This window comes from Cupressus sempervirens, chromosome 5 (assembly GCF_028749045.1).
Source record: "Cupressus sempervirens isolate cs-2001-9-10 chromosome 5, ASM2874904v1, whole genome shotgun sequence".
Taxonomy (NCBI): Eukaryota; Viridiplantae; Streptophyta; class Pinopsida; order Cupressales; family Cupressaceae; genus Cupressus; species Cupressus sempervirens.
The window spans coordinates 229,160,187-229,183,866 of record NC_143122.1 but is presented as its reverse complement, the minus strand read 5'-3'; the positions used below and the strand labels follow the sequence as shown (position 1 = coordinate 229,183,866).

At 37.0% G+C, this 23,680-nt stretch overlaps 1 protein-coding gene across 2 annotated transcripts in view; it reads left to right on the top strand.

Annotated features, from left to right (window-relative positions):
- LOC149555278 (mannosyl-oligosaccharide 1,2-alpha-mannosidase MNS1-like) overlaps window positions 1–23,680 on the top strand; it is a 115,295-nt gene that overhangs the window by 51,535 nt on the left and 40,080 nt on the right. For both annotated transcript variants that reach the window (XM_089829397.1, XM_089829396.1), the window contains exons 7-11: window positions 7,386–7,475; window positions 12,613–12,734; window positions 13,919–13,984; window positions 14,342–14,450; window positions 14,552–14,650. In XM_089829397.1, the coding sequence (XP_089685523.1) occupies window positions 7,386–7,475; window positions 12,613–12,734; window positions 13,919–13,984; window positions 14,342–14,450; window positions 14,552–14,650 (486 nt within the window). The remainder of the gene's footprint in view (window positions 1–7,385; window positions 7,476–12,612; window positions 12,735–13,918; window positions 13,985–14,341; window positions 14,451–14,551; window positions 14,651–23,680) is intronic.

Genomic DNA, 23,680 nt, shown 5'->3' with positions numbered 1-23,680 from the left:
ATGATGTTGAAGGCATGTGCACTCCATAATGGAGATCGCATTTTCATATTTGCAGGTAGGTGGGGGTGAGGGAGAGAGAGTGTGGTAAGCAGATAGGGTAAGGGTTGTACACCTCAAAACAGAATAAGGTAACTTTAGAAAACAATTTCTTTGTGGGATGCTTTTATAATCTTGGGGGGTCTCATATATCAAATTGGTGTCTTTGTCAATGACAACCTAAAAAATCAATTTAACCATTTTTACCTGGTGATCATTCCTTGAAGGGAACAAGATACAAGAGGGAACACATTTAATGTTTCAGTGGGTTGCATGTTTCTTAATATCACCCCTAAAAGTCTGCTTGGATTTATAATTCTTATTATTGAATTTAAATGCATGGCATTTTGTTGTCTAACAATAATTCAGATCTTCCTGAAAAAGTGTCATCATTGAGCTGCATCGTTTTATCTGCTGGCTGAATGATGGATTTTCAAATAATATGAGGAAGCTCCCTTTTTGACCTAGAACCTAAGGATAAGTGTGCAATATAAGCAAACTAAAATTAAAACATATCTTTTTGTTTCTCAGTCTCGGTTGCAAGGCATTTTAACATTTTTGGATCAGACAATTTTGTACAAAAAGGCTATCTATTGCACAAGAAGATTAATCATTAAACACAACTATATGACACATTGTTCAGTACACATGGATATTGATATTTAAAGTGAAAAATGATTGGATTGGCAGATCATGAGCTTACAAGGATTGCACACAAAATTGAAATACTTCTTTTTGACAAGGATTGCAATGCAAAGCTTACAAGGATTATTAGCTACTATTTAACTCACAACAGTTGGACATAAAAACAGAGAACTCGGTGAACACAATATGAGTGTAAAGTAGGGATGAACATTACTAATAGTCTACTAGTAAATCTATGTGTGAATGACAGAAGTTTACAATGCTATTACATTAGAAATATAACTACACTTTTATTTTGCTACTGATCATGCAATGAAAGTATTATATTAAAATCCTACCCATTAAAACTAAATATAGATTCCAGCAAGCTTCGGTTGAACTGTAAGTACAAATTATTAGAGACTATCACATAGAACTTGCATGTCTTATGACGAGATTCAAAAATAGATAAGCTAAACTTGATCAATTCATGTTATCTGGGACTTAAATTATCTTTTTTGTGGAGTATAGTGGGTTTTGTGTCCACACTCTTTTGTATGCTCTTTTTGTTGGATTGTCAAACTCGTCATTCTCATACCATTCTGTTGGACTATGCTGCTTCCTTTTTCCCATAACTGCATGAAAACCTGTCCCTGATCCTTAGGGACACATCTTAAAACCAAGACACGTCTTGTTGTGACATTTGCCACACATTGCCCATTCTTGGGGCCCCCATGTTTAAAGGCATCGAAAGCAATTATGTGCAGTATATAGTCAATCAACCAACGTTGTGGTGACCCCTTCTCATTCAAGTTGTATTATGGAGTTGAGGGTAGTCCACCTTGGATTCCCTGCTTTGTCAGAGCGCAGTTCAACGCATACAAAGAAGTGGTCACAGCAAACAAATCCAAGATGTTATCAAAACCCAACTCTCCCATATATGCGGAGAGCACTTTGCCTCTGGTCATGGATTTCTCTTGGCGTTTATAAATCCATGATGCCCTTGAAACCATGCTCTTCAACACCTCCAAAGCGCATTTCTGACCTTAACAAGGAGAGTGTGTCGTGGACAAAATCCATGAGTGAATGAAAACCCTGCTCTCCATGTTTTCAGCAGTGGAAGTCAGCAGATGGTATGGAGTTGTCAAACCAAGTAAAATCCTCTACCCACCAAAAAGCACTCACCGTATATTATGGAGTGCTATTTTGTCCTTGTCGCAGAATATGTCTGGCACTTATAAATTCCTTCAGCCCTTCGAGGATGTTCTCTCCTCTCTTTATGGAGCGCAAATTCTTCTGTTCGTGGATTTCATCCACAACGAACAAATCCAAAATGTCCTCAAAGTTCCGCTTTGGCTGATTTCTTTGGTCCATTTTTCACTATGCTTCAAATTCAGTTTATTTTTTATTTATTTTTTCTTGTGGACAAAATCCTTGATCCCCGCAAAATCTCATTCTCTTCACACATTGGAAGACATTTGAGGAATTCTTCCGTGAAAAATTCGGAAACTTAAAATTTTGGAAAATCCAAATGGAAAAATGAAAAAGCTCAAAAATCCAAGAGATTTGGAAATATTATGAAAAAAATTGAAATCGATGAAAGTTCCAAAATCCAAATGGGCAAAAGTTGAAGAAGTCAAAAACTCAAACAAAAATTGAAAATTGAAAAATCGTAAAAACTTGGAAAGCATGAAAATCCAAGACATCTTGAAAAATTCTTAAAGTTGTGAAAATTGTGGAATCCAAATGAGAATTTTTCTTTTTGTAAAAGCTGGAAGCCTCACAAATTTGAAAAAAAATGAAATTCAAGAAAATTGGGAAAATTGAAAATTTCGAAAATACAAGAAATTGCCATGTTCAATCATGAAAAGTTGAAACTTGTGGGAAATGCGGAAAAAATCCAAAAGTTGGAAAATTGGGAAAAAATAAAATCTTGCAAAAAAGTCAAGTCCAAAAGTTTTGGAAAAATAGCAAAGTAGTGGAAAAATCAATCAGAAAATCAGAAAAAGCAAAAGATGGGAAAATTCTCCAGGGGTGGAAAATAAAATCCAATTTAAAGCATTCAAATTTGGGAAAATTGAGAAATGGCCTTTTTAGAACACAAATATTTTTTGGGTTTTCATAAAAAATTGAATATTAATTTTTATTAATATTTAATTTGACTATTTTTTGAAAAATAATCCAAAAAATGAAATATTGGAGAAAATTGAAAGAAATTTCATTTTTTTTCTTTCCATTAATACATGACAATTAATTAAATATTTTCCAAAAAGAAGTGGATGAATTAGGACTGATCTTCATCATGAAGCTAAAGGTATCAAATTGGAAATATTTTGAAAACAAGGAGAAAAGCGACAAGTGGTACAAAAAAAATTAAAAATGGGAATCTTGGTGGCTAAGTAAAGCAGCTGCCTAATTTTAGCCTACAGCTTAAATGACAACTTTTTTAGGGAGAAAACTTATATAATCAAACTTTAGTTGCTGATTTGTGACACGAATCTAATTCGGGCACGTGAATCATATCTGTGGATTTGAGATTTTTTTTTTCCCAATTATGATTTGTGGAGGATTCGTGCATATATATATAAAATATATATACTAAAAATAAGAGAAATATATATAATTCTAAAACCAAATCATTTCATGGTATGAATCTATGATTCTAGTATGCATCTATGAATCAAGTATACTTGATAGTTAAACTATTTTCATGATTATAAAGAAAATCAACACATTCACATTGAATTACTGAAAGTGAGTTTGTAACATTCAAAATATAGATCATTAAACTTAAAGTTTTTAACATGATTTACTCATAAAAGAGTCAAGAGTCAAGACTAAAGTTTTTGATTTAATCACAAATGGATTTTCAAGAAAATTTGCATCAAAGGGGTGCTGATTAGCTACAAGTGCTGCATTTGTATTAGTAGAGGAACCCAAACCACTAGTAGTAGAGGGGATTGTGAACTCATAATCCTCCTCATCATCCACATCAATCAAAGTGGATCTAGCAAGATCCTAGATGGTCATATCTAAATCAAGAGTCTTGGGTGCTACATCCCAAAGCTTTTTGGGCCCCTTCTTGTACATTGGATCCTTCCGTGCCAACAAGCGTAAATTGTTGTGAATGAACAAAAGTAGTAAGTACTCCAATCCCGCTCAACTGCAAAAGAGTTGGTAACCTAAAGAGAAATAAAAAATTATCAATACAACAATCAAGATAAATTCAAGGAATTGAGAGTGTTAACCTTAAGCTTAATAAATCAATTTTAGGTGATAAATTGTACAAACTTACTTGGGATAGGACCTTTGTGGCAAGAGGTTGGAGGTACATGAAGGCATGCCCATGAAGGTACCACCATTTGATGGTATCCATCCTGCTTTGGTCTGCTATAGCAATAGGGTGGAAATTCTCACCTAAGATGAAGGTAGCAAATTCGCTCCTCACAATTGCCCTAGTCTTTGGATCTTGGAATATTTTAGCTAGTGCCCTCTTATACCCATTTGCAACCTCTGCATCTCTAAATGGTGGCACTCTACCTGGAAGGCAAAGCACATCTGTACTATAGTACCCGAGGATAGCAATAGACAATTGCACACTATCAAATATCAATCGCACAAACATTAGATAAAAAAAGCACAAGCATTTGATAAGCACTACAATACCTAGAGGATAAAGCATATTAAAGGAGGTGCAAAGGTGTGGTCATCTTCCATCATGATGAACAATTGTTTCTACCTTCTTGTAAAGGGTGTCCTCAGAATCATTTTCCCTCCTCTGTATGACCTCGGATATGAGATATGAATAATAATTATAATTAGTGATTATGTCAATTTAAACTTTAGAATCTAGATATCTCTCAAATAAACAATTGTTGTAAAAGAGTGTAGAACCTACCATTTTAATTTTTTCCTTGGGATCATTCTCCCTCCTCTGTATGACCTAGGATATGAGATATGAATAATAATTATAATTACTGATTATGTCAATTTAAACTTTAGAATTTAGATATCTCTCAAATAAACAATTGTTGTAAAAGAGTGTAGAACTTACCATTTTTAATTTTTTTCAACATAGTGTCCATGGAATCATAAATATCCTCAAAGCATGGCTCATCACTGTCTGCAAAGTGAAGCATTGCCATTATTGGATCGGTGACTTCCAACACATAAGTCACAAGACCCCACCAATCCTTATCTAGTATCATTCTTCTCACATTTAAGGTCCTTGTTGTATTGGAATTCTTCCAAACGCCCCATTGAGGGCTAATGACTATATGTTTCAATGCTTCCTTTACCTTCACAAGTTGTCTCAAGATGATTGTGTGAGAGGCAAAGCAGGTTTCAGCAACCTAAGAACGTGTTAAACTCAAGTTAGTAATACATTTAAAAATTAAATCATGTTAATTTAAACAACAAAAAAAATTATGGAATCCAACAATACATAATTGAATATTAAATATACAAATTTACCTTAAATAATTCCAAGTCCGAGAAATTCCTAAACATTGCTTGTGACATGTGGTGATTTGTCACAAACATTTGAATTTCTTCTGCTTCCTCATATGCCTTTTTCACCCAATCTATTTTGGTGCCAATTGCTTTCATCTCCAAATTGAGAGAGTGGACGGTGCATGGTGTCCAAAAGATATGATTATATCTAAACTCTAGAATTATCTTTGCAGCCCTACAAACTTTTGCATTGTCTGTGGCCACTTGGACAACATTATCAAGAACCACTGACTCTATGGCATCAATGAGAATGCGTGAAATAAATTCTGAATTTTTCACTTGCCCTTTACAATCAACTGCCTCCATGAACATTGCCCCCTTAGGGCATACATCAATAACAATGATCAGTGGATGGTTTCTATAATCTCTCCACCCATCTGAAATAATAGACACACCCGATTGAACCCAAGAATCTCTTATTGGTTGAAGTTTAGCCTCTGCAAATTTCCTCTCATCATGTAATATGGTAATGCACAACTTCTCATAACTAGGCGGTCTGTAACCACGGGGTGCTTCATTTATTGCTTCCACCATCTCCCTAAAATAAGACGATCTCACAAAATTAAATGAAACACCATGCAATTAAACAATGTCCAATTTTGTAATCAGGAATGTCTCTCTTTTCATTATGGAATGCCCTATCTAGTGGGCCTCTCTTGCGGGTGAGTAAAGATGGGTCTTAATCTTCATCATTTGTTGTTGGCATAGGCAAATTGGTTTGCTCAGGTCTGTGCTGGTGCAAATTGAGCCAGACAAACAGTCTGTGGTGCTGACCTGCTGTGGACCCCAGGCGAATCCAGATCTGCCACAGACCTGGACCTGGGCACACCTAGCAAGGTCTGAACCCTGCATTTTAGAGGAAAGCCCTTGATTCTGCAAAGAAATTGGATGTGTCCTTAACAGGAGAAACCCTTAAATTATTTTAAAAAACCAACAACAATTTCTTCATTAAAAAATTGATGTAAAAGGATTTTCAGAAAAATTCCAGGTAGAGCCTCAAATTTTAATTAAAACATTTGTCAAAACTTTAAGAACCCCGTCGACCTACTCTAATACCATCTAATGGTAATTGTATATACCATATATAATAATGAAGATAAAGATTACATAATATAGGCAATTTCTTTATGATGTTTTAAAAAGAAACCAACATAAACAGAAGTCAGAAATAGAATCTACCTAAACAAACAAAGACGACCACTCAAAAAACATTACATTGTTTAATATCCATTTATTACAAAAATTTGCAGATCTCTGTGGTATACATTTCTTAACAGAAAATTAACTTCTGAAGTTACACTAAATTGTATTCCCTTTTTACAGAATTATGATGAAATGCATGAAGCCTCACACTTTTTGATCACCCAGTTTCCAATACGGATAAGGTGAGAGCATATGGTAGTTGTAAGTTGAGGAACACTGACTGACTTGTGACAAGCCACATAGATCTACAATGTATGTAATTTGGGAAATTTAAGCATTTTGACTTACAAATTCAAGGTACTCTAGCAGTGAAACATAGCTATAATTACAATATGAATGATAAATCAATTAACCCACTTTGGAAAATTCAAATCTACAAATTATGACAAACTGTTGACCAACAATTTCCGGATATGCTAGCTGTAGAAGTAGAGCCAAACAATACGACTGATGCAGACCATGCCAGAAATCTTTCTTACTATATTTTTAGCTGCCTACATGGTTAAATTTTGCCTCACTAATATATCGCATCCCTCATTTCGTGGCAAAATATAGAAAAATAGAACTAAATTCCTCTTTTATCATACACAAAAGAACAGAGAAATCTTGAAATAATCAGAGCTACTTGAGAGCCTTATGTTTTTTACCAATATTTATAATGTGAACAAAATATCTCCAAAGAAATAAAAATTAGATTTGGTCAATTGAAAGATTTTTCTTACCCCTTCTTGAGTTTGATACAAGTGAACCATTAGTATAGGAAGAAATGTACATGTGGCAGCCCATGACTTGCATGCATACATAATTGTTACAGATTTTCTGAATGTCAAACTTTTGCTGTCTTGACACTTGATATGTTTTTTGATTTTGTTGATCTGCCTATTATTAAACTAATAAAATTGTTTGAAGGGTTTGCAAATGTAGCTTTTTATGTACTTGTTGAGGTGCCTAATATTTTTCATGTGGATGGTTTTCTTTGAGCTGAATTGAGAATGCACTTTTGCAATCAGGGTTCAAGTGTATTGGCAGATATTGGAACAACACAAGTGGAATTTATTGCACTTTCCCAGAGAACTGGGAACCCCAAGTACCAAGAGAAGGTAAATGTTGCTTTACTCTGTGTTTTTCAAGTTTTCATTTTGCATGGAATCAGACATCCATTTCACTGCTATCTTTATATTAATAGTATTTTAGATTAAAAACACATTTTAACTGAGAGCATTTATTAAGTTTTCAAAAAAATGTTAGAAAATACAATTATGTAAGGCATTTTGGAAACTGATGTTTTGTGACAAATATTGAAGTGTTGTCTTGTACCAATTGCACCTGAAATTTATAATTTATATGGATTCTTCAAAAGATTAAAATGGCTAGAAATTGTATGCATGCTAGTTTGTGGACTAGGGATGGACCATCTTTTGATGTGAGTTTTGTGCCACTACATAACATATTAGTAATTGAATATTTGATACGGAGTATCAAACACACAATTCCTCTCTTGAAAAGTTAATGCTCATGGGATATGAGAATAACTCCAATGTTCCTTACACTTGTGGATACTCGCTAAGTTTATCGATGTGATTTGCTGGTAATCACGTAGGTGGCCTTCGCTATTCGTTTGAGAATGACTTGGGTTTTTAGTGAGATGGTGATGATTTTGTATGAGTGCCAGGTGATGTTGATGGTGACAGTGATGGTGGAGGGTGTAGTGCCAGATAATGTTGATTGTGCGAGGAGGCAATAATGCCTCTAATGACTTCTACCTTCCTAACTTTCTTAGAGTGAAATCTGACCACTCAACTACTTGCTATTCTACTCCTACTTCTATGAATGGAAAGATTAGCAAATGGATGAGGATCGAATCTAATGAAAGCTAACCAGCGGCTCCATTCAAAGGAAAAGAGAACTAGTTTACCACACAAGGCTCCCTAACCAGTGACTAAGATGCTAGTGGCCTAGTTTTAGATCCCTAACAAACATTCACTAATCATCACCGTACAATTAGCCATCTACTTCTACTCTAACAACATGAAATGAAATCCTACTTTAATTTGAGAGATGAGAACCATGCAATACACCAAAATGATCATGTATATCCACCATGCAAGCCACAACAATGAATAGAGAACAATTGTGATAGTATCTTCTCAACAATTCTCCAACATAACTCCCCCACAGATGAGAGCAAAATGGCTTTATATAGAGGCTCCAAAATATAATGAATGGCCGAGATTAAGAGGCAAAATCAAGGGCCAAGATTATATCTTACAAACCCTAATTAGGGTTATCATGATTCAACCAATTACATGAGGGCACCAACTTTGTGGGCCAATGAGAACATAGGACACTTGGCATGATTTGATTGCATGCACATGAAAGTGCCACCTCATCAACCTTATCTTATAAATCTATTCAATCCTTGAGACAGGGTGAAGCCTTGCATGCTTGAGCTTGTCCTTAGAAACTTTCTCATCACTGCTCAAACTTGCTTGTACTTGATGTCCTGACCCTGAAGGATGAGGTCTTCATGCACTTGGGGTAATCTTGCCTTGGCCTTGATGGCTTGCCTGGATGTGAACTTCTTTGCAACTTGAGAGCCTTACTCTTGGCCACTACCTTGAAATCAAACTTAATCTCCCCCATTATCCTTGCCTTCCTAGTCTTCCAACCTCCCCATTCGAATTTGGTTTGCATGAATAGCCAAGCCTTGCCTTGCCTCAAATATTTTCAAACCACTTCCTCCGAATTTGCTCTTCTTTGAAATTCACTCTTCCTTGAGATTGCGGGGCTTCTTGAATCTCAATCTTCAATCAAATTCGCCCTTCGTTCGATTTCACTCTTCACCAAAGCTCGCACTTCAACCTTTGCCAGCTTGCAATCCACTAGAAGGGCTAGGACCCCATGTGGAATTGTTTCTAGTTTTGCATTGCCCTCAGTTGTAATTCTAGATTTTCACTTATAATTCTAGCTCAATCAAATTTGCCCCTTCCATTTGCAATTTCATCAATAAAGAAGTACATCTAGTTTTTGGATTGCATACCTTGAGCTAGGCCCATGATCGGGCTAAGAAGCACCATGAGATCGCCATATTCTGATTTGAAGTGTGCCACTGTGAGCCTCGATGATTTGGTGACTCCTTTCTTTCCTTCGTGTAGCCAATTCTGCTTTTGTAGATCTTTGCCATGGGGAATTGTCTTTCCTTCAGTTGTCCTTTACCTGTATCATTTTTATTATTCCAACATTGGTATTGGTTATTTGTCTCATTTTTGAGAAGAAAGTTGTTTTGGGCATCATATCCTCTTTGTCTTTCTTAGTGTTTGTTCCTTTAGGGTTCTTGCTTGCACTAACATCTAACATCCTAAACACTTATTTCTGCCCTTTTGTTCTAAGTGGTATGGACTACCCTTATCGATCTCCAACCTTCTTTCTATTGATAGATTCTACACTTATTTCTATCTCGCCAAATGCCCTATCACTGCACTTATCAATCTCCAATCTTCAACCTAAGGGTGGAACTACCACTTATTTCTGCCTCGCCTTTGCCTTAGGATGGACTACATTTATATCTCCCTCGCCAAAACCTAGGATGGTCTAGCTTATTTCTGCCTCTTCAAATGTCCTATCACGGATTCTACACTTATCAATCTCCAAACTTCAACCTATGGTGGGATGATGAAGTGGTGGATGATGAATGCAAGAAGAACCAAGGGAGACAATATCTAGACAAGAACGAAAGAGAGAAATCAGCTTAAGGACCCCTTTCAACTCTAAATGATTTGAAGTTACCTTTACCAATGGTCGGGTCTTCTTTTGGAATTTAGGATCATACTTGAGAAGTTCAAATCCCTTGCAAATCTTGAGGCCCTAGCTGAAAAAATCAGAATTTTGTCCACTTGAAATTGCCCATGCATGTGCCAAAAAATTCAGACTTTATCACTTTTTTTCTTCACCAACAAAATCGTCCAATCTCTAGGAGAAAATCACAGCCCCTCTTGAAAATCAGAATTTTGTCTTCCACAAATTTCGGCTCCCACAAAATTCGGCTCCCTCAAAATTCGGCTCTCACAAAATTCACCAAGCAAGAAGAGTGCAAATCTGCCCTCAATCATGGAAAATCACCAAACATAGAGATCTCTACCATGAAGAAATTTGCCAACAATAATGCCAATCTGCCCTAGCTGGAAAAATCACTCTTCGCTCAAGGAAGAGAAAATCTGCTCCTAGCCAAAAATCGCCTAAACACCAAATAGGAGTGAGGAATGAGGAGAAAAGGGGAAAGAGTTTCCTCTTATACCCTACTTGCTCATCCTCCCTAGTTGGCTGACTGGGACCCTGGGAGCAAAAATAAATTAATTAGAACACAAGACATGGCCTCCAATTGAATGCTTAGCCCAAAATTAACTTTGCCAAGATGAAATTTACTTTAAAAAATTGCCAATTAGACCAAAATTGCAAAAAGAAAGTAAACAATGCCTTGGAGATGTTAAATGTTTCCATTTAATGACGATTTAGCAATTAATATATCATTAAAATTGGATTTTGGCTAGCCAAAAACCATTTTTCAATATTAAATTACCAATTTCATTAAAGGCTTAAAAAATTTTCAAGAGAATTTTAATCCATTAAAGCCAATTTTTGCAATTCAATTCAAATCGATTTTGCTAAGCAATTTTAGTTTTTGACAAAAAAATAAAATCATTTCTAGAGTCTAAAATCAATTTTGCAATTTGACTTCATCTTCACAAAAGAATTTTTTTTTCTCACCAAAGAAATTCAAGATTTTCTAAAAACCTAAATCTAACAAAATTTCTCCTTTTGACAATTATCTAAATGTACACAATTATATCCAAATTTTCAAAAGAAATTGTCTAAGTACAAAATCTACAATTTTATCCTGCTAAGTGTTGCTCTTTGAAATTTGTCCGGCCTAAGGATGAAATTGGTTGTTCCGGAAGATCAAGTTGAAACCAGGTGAAAATAAGTCTAACCCTCTCCCCACTGGCCCTGAAGGTGTCCTATCACTTAATCGAATCAAAATTTTCAAAAAAATCAAAATTTTTGGACAATTCAAAAAAAAATTTGCCAAGGCGATTAAAAAGAAGGGGGGTCCCCAAAGTTTTGGGGCGATGGTGTGAGAACCTCACAACACCATCTAGATAAAAGTTTGGAATAAATAGAAGAATAAGCATTTATTATTTTTATGGAGCTTATAATTTCTTCTCTTCACAAATATGCTTCACCCATTGAAACAATTGCTTAGAAGGCTGAATGTAACAGCTGCACAAATGTCCCATTACACATGTATAATTAATTGATTAAGAGTTGGTGGTACAACATGGATTTATCTTTACTGGTCTTTGGAGATACCATTTCTAGTGATTTATTTGCATTAGTAGTCTATATCCTCCCATGGAAACCTTGATCTATTGGTCAATGGTTACACTTGCAAATGCTTAATATTATTGAAAGAAGAATTCAAACTTATTTTCTGGACTAAAAACTAAACTATTCTTATGGTTTCTGGTGGTGGGAGGGGGGAGGGTGGTTCCAAAAATGAAGTTATTTTTTAGCATGAAGGGGCCAAAAATTTAGTTCAAGTGATTTTTCATATTCTTTATGGAGACAAGCCAAAGATTTTGTTTTGGATGCTACTTATATTTTTGAAATTTTCACCTTTTGAAGCGAGAATTAATGAGTATAGACCAAGTTAGACCTCTATAAATTATTTAGAGTTCATACTGTGGTGATGATAGTGGCAAAAATGTTTTGGGGACAAAATCGGCTGCCAAAAAGTATAATTTATTATTTTCTTCAGAAAGTTGGGATTTAAATGAGGAAAAAAAATTATAAAACAACATGAAAATTTGTAGAAAAGGGGACAAAAACTTCTGGATTTCAAAATTTAAATGCATCTATGTAGGGTATAGACATAGAGAATAAAATTGACAGCTCAGCCGATGAGTTGTAGTATATCAATTTATGTTGTTTATATTCATATTGCTGATATCATTGCATTGGGCAAAGCATGCTGCACAGTGCATTTATAATAACTAGAGGCTGACAGTTTACAAATTTTCTATTACAATCCCCTACTTCACACTATCCATGGCGTCATATACTAACGTATAGTTCAACACACTCAATAGTAGATACCAATTCCTTGTTCATATCAAACTATCAACCTGTATGACAAGTCTTTTGAATGGTGGATGACAAGTCTTTTGTATGGTGATGCAGGTTGAAAATGTGATTCAACAGATACGCAAAATTTTTCCTGCCGATGGTCTGGTTCCTATTTATGTAAACCCTTATAGTGGAAAAGCTTCCTCGAAAATTACTTTTGGGGCAATGGGTGACAGGTACTTCTTACTACTTGCTTGAAAGTTGAATTGCATGATAATCTGAGCATATTTTATAAATTCTTGATTCAGCAATAAAGCATGGTTGTATTGTAGATCTGTAATCATATGTTCTTGCAATTTTTCTCTTAAACCATCGTGTTCAAACGGAAGGCTTTCAATAATATACCTCCAGTTGTTAATGGCTTCAATCTACTAAGCCATATCCAATTCCCTCTTCTTGAGTTGGAGGTTACTAATCATGGAAACTTCTCAAGGTCAATCTTATATAAAAGAGTCCATTTTTGTTTGTCCCATGAAGAACTGATACAATAAATTCTGACTGCACCAAAGGGGCAATCCAATAAATTGTGAATACCACACAGGGTTGATCCAAATCAATCACGGATACTTCAAAGTTCTGCTTGAGAAAATCACGGATACTCCAAAGTCCTACAGTATAAAATCTTACAGTATAAAATGGTTACCTTTAATAACTGAAATGAATTAATATAACTAATAATAACTCTAACAAGTGAGAAAATAGAAGCATGACTCCCATAGCTTAAAGAAACATAACAAGTCGAGAAAATAATCCTAGAATATAAAACCATGTACCTTGACACTAAAACAATATCTTTATTAACCATTGTTCCAAAATAGTTTTTAGTATTTACAATTAATCTTGAACCATCATTCCTATAAGAACACAATTTGCTGTTGCTTCAATATTTAATACTGTTTTTGAATGTGAGGGAAGATCTACTTGTACTATGAACATGCAAGTATGTCTTTTCTTTTTGTGTCGTGTGGGTGTAGATGGACTTGTTTCTGAAGTCATTCCTGGAATTTCTGTTATTTTTAACTTGAATATGACTGCATCCAAAAAGATTTTTAAGATTTAGATTGATATAATATGTAGAAGATTTTGATAATAAATTTTGAAGACCCTTAGGTGATAATGAGGTGCAACATAGGGATATTGCAAAACTAAATTGGCAATAATGTACATGATATAGTTTCTCCTCAATTATGCTTTGTTTCTCTGTAGTTTATCATTTGAAGAATTTTTTGTTTCAATGAACTTTTTGAAGCATTTATGTTGCTTTGTGGTATTAGAAACCTTAGAATTCTTACATTGGGCATGGATATTATCATCCCAACATTTTTCTCTTTTACTAATATGTTGTGTTGCTGCATGGAAGCTTTTATGAATATCTGCTAAAGGTATGGATCCAGGGGAACAAAACTGAGGCTGTACGGCAGTACAGGTAGCTACATAAATTCATTTAGTAGTTAATAATATGGTACTTGTAAATTTTTTAAATATGGTTTGTGAATGTAAGTTTTGTTTTTATCTAAAAGAAAAATCACTTGTCTACTTTGGGTGTTACGAGTGAGATTATATATGTTCCACAAGATCGAGGCAATCTTATTCTTTCATATGCAAACATATTGAGTGTAAGGGGAGAGGAACTGAATGAAGTTTTCCTCCTCTCGCACCCCAAAAATGTATGAATTTCTGGTCTGTGAAATGGTTCTGTAGGTTTTGGGAGCCAATGATCATCACTCATGGAGTTTATTACAGGATGTGTCTGTTGAAAATTTCTTACTTGAACTCAATGCAGAAACATGTGGGAACAGTCCATGGAAGGATTAGCAAGCCTGATCAAGAAATCTACTCCATCCTCTTTCACTTACATCACAGAACGTTCTGGTGTATCCTTAATAAATAAGGTGAGCTGACAATAAAATAAGGAGGTTATGACGTGATTGTAATGTTTCACAGAATATAACTAATCATCTTCTTACTTGCAATCAATTTCGTTAAATGGCAGATGGATGAGCTAGCTTGCTTTGCTCCTGGTATGCTTGCTTTAGGAGCTCAAGGATATGCTTCTGATAAATCAGTCAAGTATATGCAACTTGCAGAAGAGGTAGACACTGACCTTAAACAAAAACCTAACACTATCTTTAAATGCATTATTACATGTAGAATGCTGAAATTCATAATTTACCTTTATCATTCCATAATCGGATATTTATTGATAATTTATAAAGGAAATCATGGACTATTTTATTTTGCTTTGGCGAAAGGCTTCGCCTGTAATATATTGATAATATAAGTAGGAAATGCATCCATACGAAGATTTGATTTGGAAATCTTTATCATCAGATAAAAAACCATCATGAAGAGGGTAAGGAACCTACAGTGAGAGAAATGATGCTCTTCCTCATGTTCAAAAGATAGTATTTGATTTGCGGCAACTTTGCTATGCTTAGCAGCCATGAAATAAGTGAACAACTTGAGTGTATCATTCAAAATCTGAATGATCTTTCGTTGACTGTCATGAAAATCCTAACCACCATCCCTAATATTTAGCATTGTGATATCATGGCACTTTGAGGCTGCACATCGCTGTTATTGAGCATCCTGAGCATTATTTTCACTGCCTATTCATCTTTTCAACAGCAGACCCTACCAATCTTATAGACACGCCCAGTAAAGAAACTCTTACCTAATGGAAGACATCAGCACACAGAACTATTGGAAAAGGCATGAATAAGCTGTTAGGGAAGGAGGAACACGATATTCACACATGCTATGAACTCCCTGAATTGGTAAAGAGGAAGTACAGTGGTTTAAAAAAGTACTTCGATATAATACTTCCAGCTGAGTGCCACACATAAAAGATGATGTTGAGTTTCAGACTAAAGCACATAAGTAACATAAGTTTGAATGATGGGCTTATTTCTTATTGGTATGCCATATGCAACAGCATCAACTGCTGCTCTTGCCCACTCAGCTACTGCATTTGTTCATGCTACAGGTACTGCTAGTATGGGATCTAAAACTGCAACATCTTAGACTCAATATGGAATTCCTAGTAGATGCTTTGCCTGTTATTTTTCTTTCTGGGATCGATTGCGTAGCAATTTTTTAGCACCAACGTTTCAGATCATACTACATGATCCATCATCAGGATGCGGGAGATGCTTTGCCTATGAATTTACTTCAGGACAATGTTTGAAGTATTAACTAATGAGGAGAGATAAACCAAACGGCCACCCTTATACAATCTATTGCTGTCTTTGATCCTGCTACAGGCGCTGCTACAGAGATATTTAAAAAGAAGCCATATTTGTAGTGATTCAAATATGCTCATTTACCTACTCTTGAATTAGTTTCTCCAGATCTGCATTTTGTGACAGATCTTCAGAAGAGGATTATATTACCTTCCTGAATATTGCATCCTAGGCTTGCAAGAAAATCAGCCACTCTATTGGCTTCTCTAAAACAATGCAAGATTGATTTTTTTTTTTCAAATTTCTGCATAATAAAGATAAAATAATTTATCTTCCAATTTGGCGACAGATACTCTTTAGTGGCCAAGATAATACTCATTGAATCTCCTTCAATAGCCAAATTCTTCATTTTTTCCCTTATAGCAATTTCGACTCCAAATAGAAGAGCATTTGCCTCTGCTAAATTATTGGAATCATCCTGACTTCTTGCTTTTCCTTCTTAATGAAATTGCCTTTGTAATCTCTAATAACACATCCAATACCTGAGATTCAAAGCACTGTCAAATTCAATTCACAAAAGTTTATTTTGGAGATCTTTATCTAATCTCCTTTCTATTGATCCCGTTCCTTGAATTTTGCAAGCAACTTCCTTTGAAGAGAAGTTTTATCATTTTCTTTTCTTTTAGGATAGTATTATTCCAAGATGTGAACTGAGAATCAACTCTCTTGGTCTTCTTTGTATGGGCATTTACTACTTCTGAGTGTATATGAGCAATGTTAGTATGCTAATAGAAACCAAATTTAAATAAAGCTTCTACAAACTAAACAAAATTCATAAACTTCAAGATAGACTAAGATGAGCTCTCAATTGAAAATATGAGCCATTAATGGGCTCTCTCAATGAGAAGCTCTCTTGTTGAGTGGCTTTATCTAAATGGATAGGATGTATGCTCAATATGCTTCCAAAGGCTTCAATGGATGATTGTGGATTTTTGGTGTGGATAGATGGCTTTAGTATGGATTTGGCTCTCAAAATAGCATTATAACTTTACTTCATGAATTGTGTTATTTTGCAAAGGGGAAGGATCCAATTTATAGGCAAGAGGCTTGAGGGATTGAGGGCTAAGATGCAAGGATGGGAAAAAGCTCATGGAGGGCTTAGATTGCATGAGAGGAGAGCACATGGATTGTGCTTCCTTACAGCCAATCAAGGAGTGACACATGTCACATGGTGAGAGGATGGAGGAAAGGGCAAGGATGAGTCAACAAAGGAGGCTCAAGAGATAAAATCTTCATAAAGACCCTCATAATGACTTGTAAGAGCAATAAAAGGGCTTGTAAGAGTCATTTATGACCTAGTGGACTTCATAAAGTTTTATGGTTGAGATATTTTGAGGGTGATGAGAGCAAATTCGACTTGGACTTGATTAGAAATGTTTTAAGCTTGTTTAGGCTTGTGCAAATGATTAGAGGATGGATTAGGATGGTTTAGGATTAGCTTAAGGATAGGCAAGTGGATGGCATTTAATGAGGGTGGGTGAAGGAAGAGATATTTGTTAACTTTGGCTTGGGTTAGTAAGTTTTAACCCATGTTTAGGGAATGTGACAAGGTTAGGAGGGGATTAGGATTAGGTTTAAAGACATCTTCTAGAAGAGTCTAGATTTTGGATGAGGATAAAGACTTTCTAGAATAGTCTAGAATTTCCTAGGATGAGGATGAAGACTTTCTAGAAGAGTCTAGAACTTCTTAGGGTGAGGATAAATTAGATTTTTAGGAAATAAATAAAGTTTTATTTATTTCAAGGGTTTGGGTTGAGGAGATATTTATTAAAACTTTTTTTAATAAACATGAGGATTAATATTTAATTTTAATTAAATATTTTGAGTTGGGGTTAGGGGTAGGAAATGATGAGATTAGCCTTTAATCGAAATTAAAGAAGGATTAGAAGATTTTGGAAGAGGTTATTGGTCATAAGGAAATTGGCCAATTTTTGGGCAAAAAATAAATTTTTTATTTATTTTAGGATTTTTGGTCAATTTATTAATTAAATAATTAATAAATAAGGAAATAATGTTTAAATAAGATTTAAACATTTTTGGGAGGGATTCCTTAATTAAATATTTTTAATTAAGATAAAGGGATTTAATGGCATAAAAATTAATTAATTAATTAAATAATTAATTAATTAATAAATGATGATGTCATCAGGACTTTTTCAGAAAATAAAAATACTTTATTTTCTAAAGATTTTTAGGTGTCTACATTTTGCCCCTCTTTGATGTGATGCCGCAAGTGGCATGGCATCAAAGATAAGAAAATAAGATGCCCAAGGCTAGAGCAGAAGAGGAGAGAATGGACTGTGAGATACCCCCCTCAAGAAGGCAGCGGGGAGAGAAAGCGAGGCTCGGTGGCTTCTTGAAAAACACAAGAATCTGGGATGAGCAAGGAGACTCAGATTGGCAAAGAGAAGGGGCTGAATTAGCTCAAACTCTCACTATGGGAGAATGATAAAGGAGAATCAGAGGCACAAGAGGAAGCAAGCTTAAGACCTTAGGGAAGGTGGAGGATGAAGGAGCAGAGCGCTATAAAAAGGAATCCAGGATAGGGAGATGGATGAGGGGATTATAAAGCTGATGGAACAGGATTTCAAAGAGTTAGATTGGCGGAAGATGGGTTTCGGAGATCCCTAGGACTAGGATTGTGGATCTCGAAAGATGAGGCTTGGTGGGTTGATTTGGATTGGTGGATCCCTAAGACTAGGATTGTGGATCCCTAAAGCTAAGAGTGATGAGTGATTCAAAGAGATACTGATGCATCAGCTAGGGTAGGAGAGACAGATGCTGGATATGGGTGGGGGATAATGGAGATGAAGGAAAACCATTGAAGCTTTTTGAGCGGGGGGATACTTCAAAGAGAAGTACCACCATGTAGTTGAGCACTAGATTTGCTATAGGACTATTGGTTAATTGCCAAGGTTACCAAGAACATCAAGGCCTTTTTACCAACCGTCCAAAGGACTAACAAACTAACTCAAAACAAACACACAAGGATTGCCCCAGCATCACACATGAATCCTAGAGGAAGCAGCGTGGAAACGACACTGGAGAACCCACAAGCAGAAAAGAAAAACAAACGAAAGACCTGATCAAGACCTTACACTCTAATTGCCCCATTCGTAGCATACCATGATATGGAAGATCGTGGCAACCTTGAGGAGGGAACAAGGAGATTGCTTGGAAAAGATACTTCAAGACCCAAAAGGGAAGATCCCAAATCAAAAGAAAGTGAAAATCCAAAAGAGAGCCGTTTGCCAACGAGATGGGTAGGACAAGGCACTAACGGACCAAGATCAGACACGAGGAAAGCTATATCCTGCAAGGACCTATTGGAGAGCACCGAAGCTAGTGGATTTGGATGAGTGATGCATCTGGCAAGCTGAACTAAGAAAGATAACACTTTGGTGACAGGAAATCTAGCTAAAGGATGCGTTGGAATAGCTAACCAAGATGTGTGATGGGTGCAAGATGCTGATCAAGGACAAACTGACATGAACGCTGGATAGATACAATGGTACTAAGTTAAAGAGGATGTACAAGCTGATGGACCAAGATATGTTACAAATGTACAAGTTTTTTCATGTTTTGGTTTTTGTGAGATGGAAATGTTTGTGAAGGATGGGATGTCTATAATAGGTGATAGGTGGATAGGTAGATGGTTTGCGAAAAGCTTAAGGAAAATGGAATTTTGTGTGTGCACGTGATAGTATACAAGCTAGGATACAAGATTATTTATAGGCTGGAATATGGTACAAACCTTGGACAAGATTTGGATAGACAAGGTATGGTACAAGATTTACAAGGTATAATACAAGCTTTGGTACAAGATTTACAAGCTGTACAGGAGGTATTTACAAGCTTCATCAGATTTTGGATATTTGGTTGGAACACCAAGGGAACAAGCAAGTGTGTCTTATGGGATGGTGGGTAAATGGATGAGGGATAGGATAGTGATAGATAATGGATTAGTCTTTAGTACACAAGGCGCCTGAATTACCAGGTTTTCACCAAGGTACCTATCCAAGGTGCTTGAATTGCCAAGTTTTCACCATTGGACGCTTATTTCTCTTTACTAATTTTTTCTTTTGTATTTTTCAAAAGCTAGGTATACCAAGGATCTTCAAGCATAGAACTTCTTGAGATGAATGATGTTAGTAGGATCATTCAAGAGTTCTCCTTCTGGTGTAGATAGCTGATAAGCTCCAGAGCCAAAGGAAGCAGTGACGACATAAGGACCAAGCCATGTAGGTTCAAACTTGCCTTTCTTTTCTCGATCTACTTGGACTTTCATGTTTTCTTTGAGGACCATGTCACCTGGCTGAAAGTGTCGTGGAAGCACCTTCTTGTTGAAATTTCTTTTGAGACGAGTTTGATAGACTGTGAGATGATCATAGGCTTGTTGCCGCTTCTCGTCTAAGAGATCTAGCTGGGTGAGTCGAGCTACTCTATATTCTTCATCTGATATTTTCCCTTGCAAAGATATGCGCAAGGAGGGAAGTTCAACCTCTATAGGTAGTACCGCTTCGGCACCATAGACTAGGGAGTATGGAGTTGTGCCTGTGGATGTACGGAAGGAAGTTCGATAGGCCCATAAGGCTGGATTTATTTGTAGGTGCCAATCACGGCCGGAATCATTGACAACTTTCTTTAGAATTTTGAGGAGGGTTTTGTTAGTTGCCTCTGCCTGGCCGTTACCTTGTGGGAAATATGGGCTAGAAAAGCGGTGATGGATGCGGAGGGAAGTGCATAATTCTTTCATGTTGAGATTTTCAAAGTTACCTCCGTGGTCGGTGAAGATGGTGGATGGGATGCCGAAGCGGCAAACAATGTGGTACAAGATGAACTTGGAGACCTGAACTCCTGTAGCTGAGACTAGGGGGACTGCTTCCACCCATTTAGTGAAATAGTCTGTAGCTGTTATTATCCATTTATGTCCATCAGATGAGAGGGGTGTGATAGTTCCAACTAGGTCAAGGCCCCAACAAGCGAAAGGCCAAGGTGGTGCAATAGGCTGTAGATCCTGTGCCGGAGCGTGCACAAGATTTGCATGCTGCTGACATGGGAGACACTTTCTGACAAAGTCACAGGAGTCTTCTTCAATGGTAGGCCAATAGTAGCCTGCTCTAAGGATTTGTCGCGCTAGGACAATACCACTCGTGTGGGCACCGCAAAGTCCAGAGTGTACTTCCTTTAACACCATCGCGGCCTCATTTTGGTCTAAACATCGAGAGAGAGTATCGTGATAACCCCGACGATATAGGGTATTGGCTATGATAACATAGCGGGATGATTTTCGGATGAGGTTCTGGCGTTGGGTACGTGTGAGGTGAGGGGATATGATACCATCGTTAAGGTAAGCATGAATCTCATGGTACCAAGGGGATTGGGGACCAACCAAGATACAAACACGGTTTGAATCCTCATTCGCATAGGCGGGTGTGAGGAGTTGCTCCACTAAAAACTCATATTGTGTAGCTGCTTGGGGAATTTCCAAGAGCGAGCCTATAGTAGCCATAGCATCTGCTGCTTTGTTCTGTATTCGAGGCACTTGTGTAAACTGAAGCTTTGTAAAATGTTGGGTTAGCTGATCAACTAGCTCTTTGTAGGGTAATAGCTTTTCATCTTTGGTTTGATATTCATTTAGGGCTTGCTTGATGATGAGCTGAGAATCGCCAAAGATTTGTAGCTCAACAATGTTCCATTCTACAGCTATCTTTAATCCTGCTATGAGGGCCTCATATTCAGCTATATTGTTGGTGCTAGGGAATTGTAGCTTGAAGGCTTTTGGAATGTAATCTCCTTGAGGTGTGACCAACAATATTCCTGCCCCTGATCCATGAGATGTGTATGATCCATCAAAATAAAGTTTCCATGGGGGTTGTTCTTCAATTAGACAAATATGCTCATCTGGAAATTCTGTGATCAACGGATAAACATCTATTAGAGGTGCATCAGCTAGGTGATCTGCTATAGCTTGCCCTTTGATTGCCTTTCTATCCACATACTGGATGTCAAATTCACTAAGGAGCATAACCCATTTGGCCAAACGGCCTGTAAGTGTTGTTCTAGAGAGCATATACTTGAGAGGGTCAATCTTGGAGACTAGTTGGATGGTATGACTTAGCATGTAATGGCGAAGTTTTTGAGTTGAGAAAACAACTGCCAAACAAGCTTTTTCCATAGGAGTGTAATTGAGTTCATAACCAACTAGGGTTCTACTGATGTAGTAGATGGCTCTTTCTCTGTTGTAGTCATCAAGCTGTGCTAGAAGTGCCCCTAGAGCAGTAGGTGTTGCTGATATGTACAAAATCAGGGGACGACCAGGAACTGGTGGAACCAAGATAGGGGGATTGATGAGATATTGCTTGAGATGGTCGAAGCTGCGTTGACATAAAGGATCCCACTTGAAGTTCTCATCCTTCTTCAGTAAATGTGAAAATGGTGTACACTTATCTGCAAGCTGGGAGATGAAGTGCCGAACAGATTGGAGCTTTCCTTGAAGAGAGCGAAGCTGTCGCAGTGTCTGGGGAGGAGGCATGTCTAAGATAGCCTTGACCTTCTTGGGGTCAATCTCTATACCTCGTTTAGAAACTATGAAACCTAGAAGCTTGCCAGATGTGACCCCAAAGACACATTTCTTGGGATTCAGCATGAGATGATATTTGGCTAACCTATCAAAGACTTTCTCCAGGTCAGCAAGATGATCCATGAAGGTATGAGACTTGACCAAGATATCATCCACATAATCCTCCAAGATGCTATGGATGAGATCATGAAAAATGGCTGTCATAGCTCTTTGATAGGTAGCCCCAGCATTCTTTAGGCCAAAAGGCATCATGTTGTAGCAAAAGGTTCCCCAAGGGGTAGTGAATGTTGTCTTATGCTGATCCTCTTCTGCAATCTTGATTTGATTATACCCAGAAAATCCATCCATGAGGGACAAAATTTCATGTCCAGCTGTAAGATCTACAATCATATCTATGTTGGGCAAGGGAAAATCATCTTTTGGACAAGCTTTGTTAAGATCTCTAAAATCAGTGCAGATTCTGATGTCACCGGAAGGTTTAGTGACAGGGACCATGTTGGAGATCCACTCTGAGTAGTCGATAGTTCGGATAACCTTAGCAGCTAGCATTCTTTCTAATTCAGCTTTGACCAATAATGCCACCTTGGGGTGCATTTTTCTAAGCTTTTGTCTGACGGGCTTGATCTTTGGATCAACTGCAAGATGATGAACTACAAGCTTTGGATCAAGTCCTGGCATGTCTTGATATGACCATGCAAATCGGCCAATATTCTCTCTTAAGACCTCAAAGAGGAGGTCAGCTTGGTCTTGTGATAGGGATGCAGCAATGTGAACAAGTCTGGGGATCCCTGAAGAACCAATGTTGACTTCTCGAGTATCCTCAATTAGAATAGAAGACACCTCTGGTCGATTATCTTGAGGAGGCAATGCTAAATCCTCATGTTCTTCTTGTGGCTCTGGATTTTCTTGCTGAGGGGTTCTCTTCGTTGCCTTAGCTAGTCTCAGATTCAACTTAGTTCCAATTTTGGGTGTATCGGAACTAGGTTGGGGATTTTCTCCAAAATACCCCTTGGGATCTAGCTTGTAGATATAGGCAGAATCTGGCTTTGTTTTCTTGTGAGGAGTTTCAGCTCCCATGAATCTTAGAAGTGCCTCCTCTGATGTGAACTCATCGATGTGTATGACACTTGGTTGGTCCCAATCTATGAGTTGTGGATGGGCGAGTGGTAGGTCAATGAGGTGGATGGATAGTTCTTGGAGAACAGAGTCTCCGAGGGAGATTTGGTCTAGGATATCGTCGTAGGCTCTCTTTTCAACTTCCTCAGGAATGTCTTCGATTTCGACAAGGTTGCGGTGA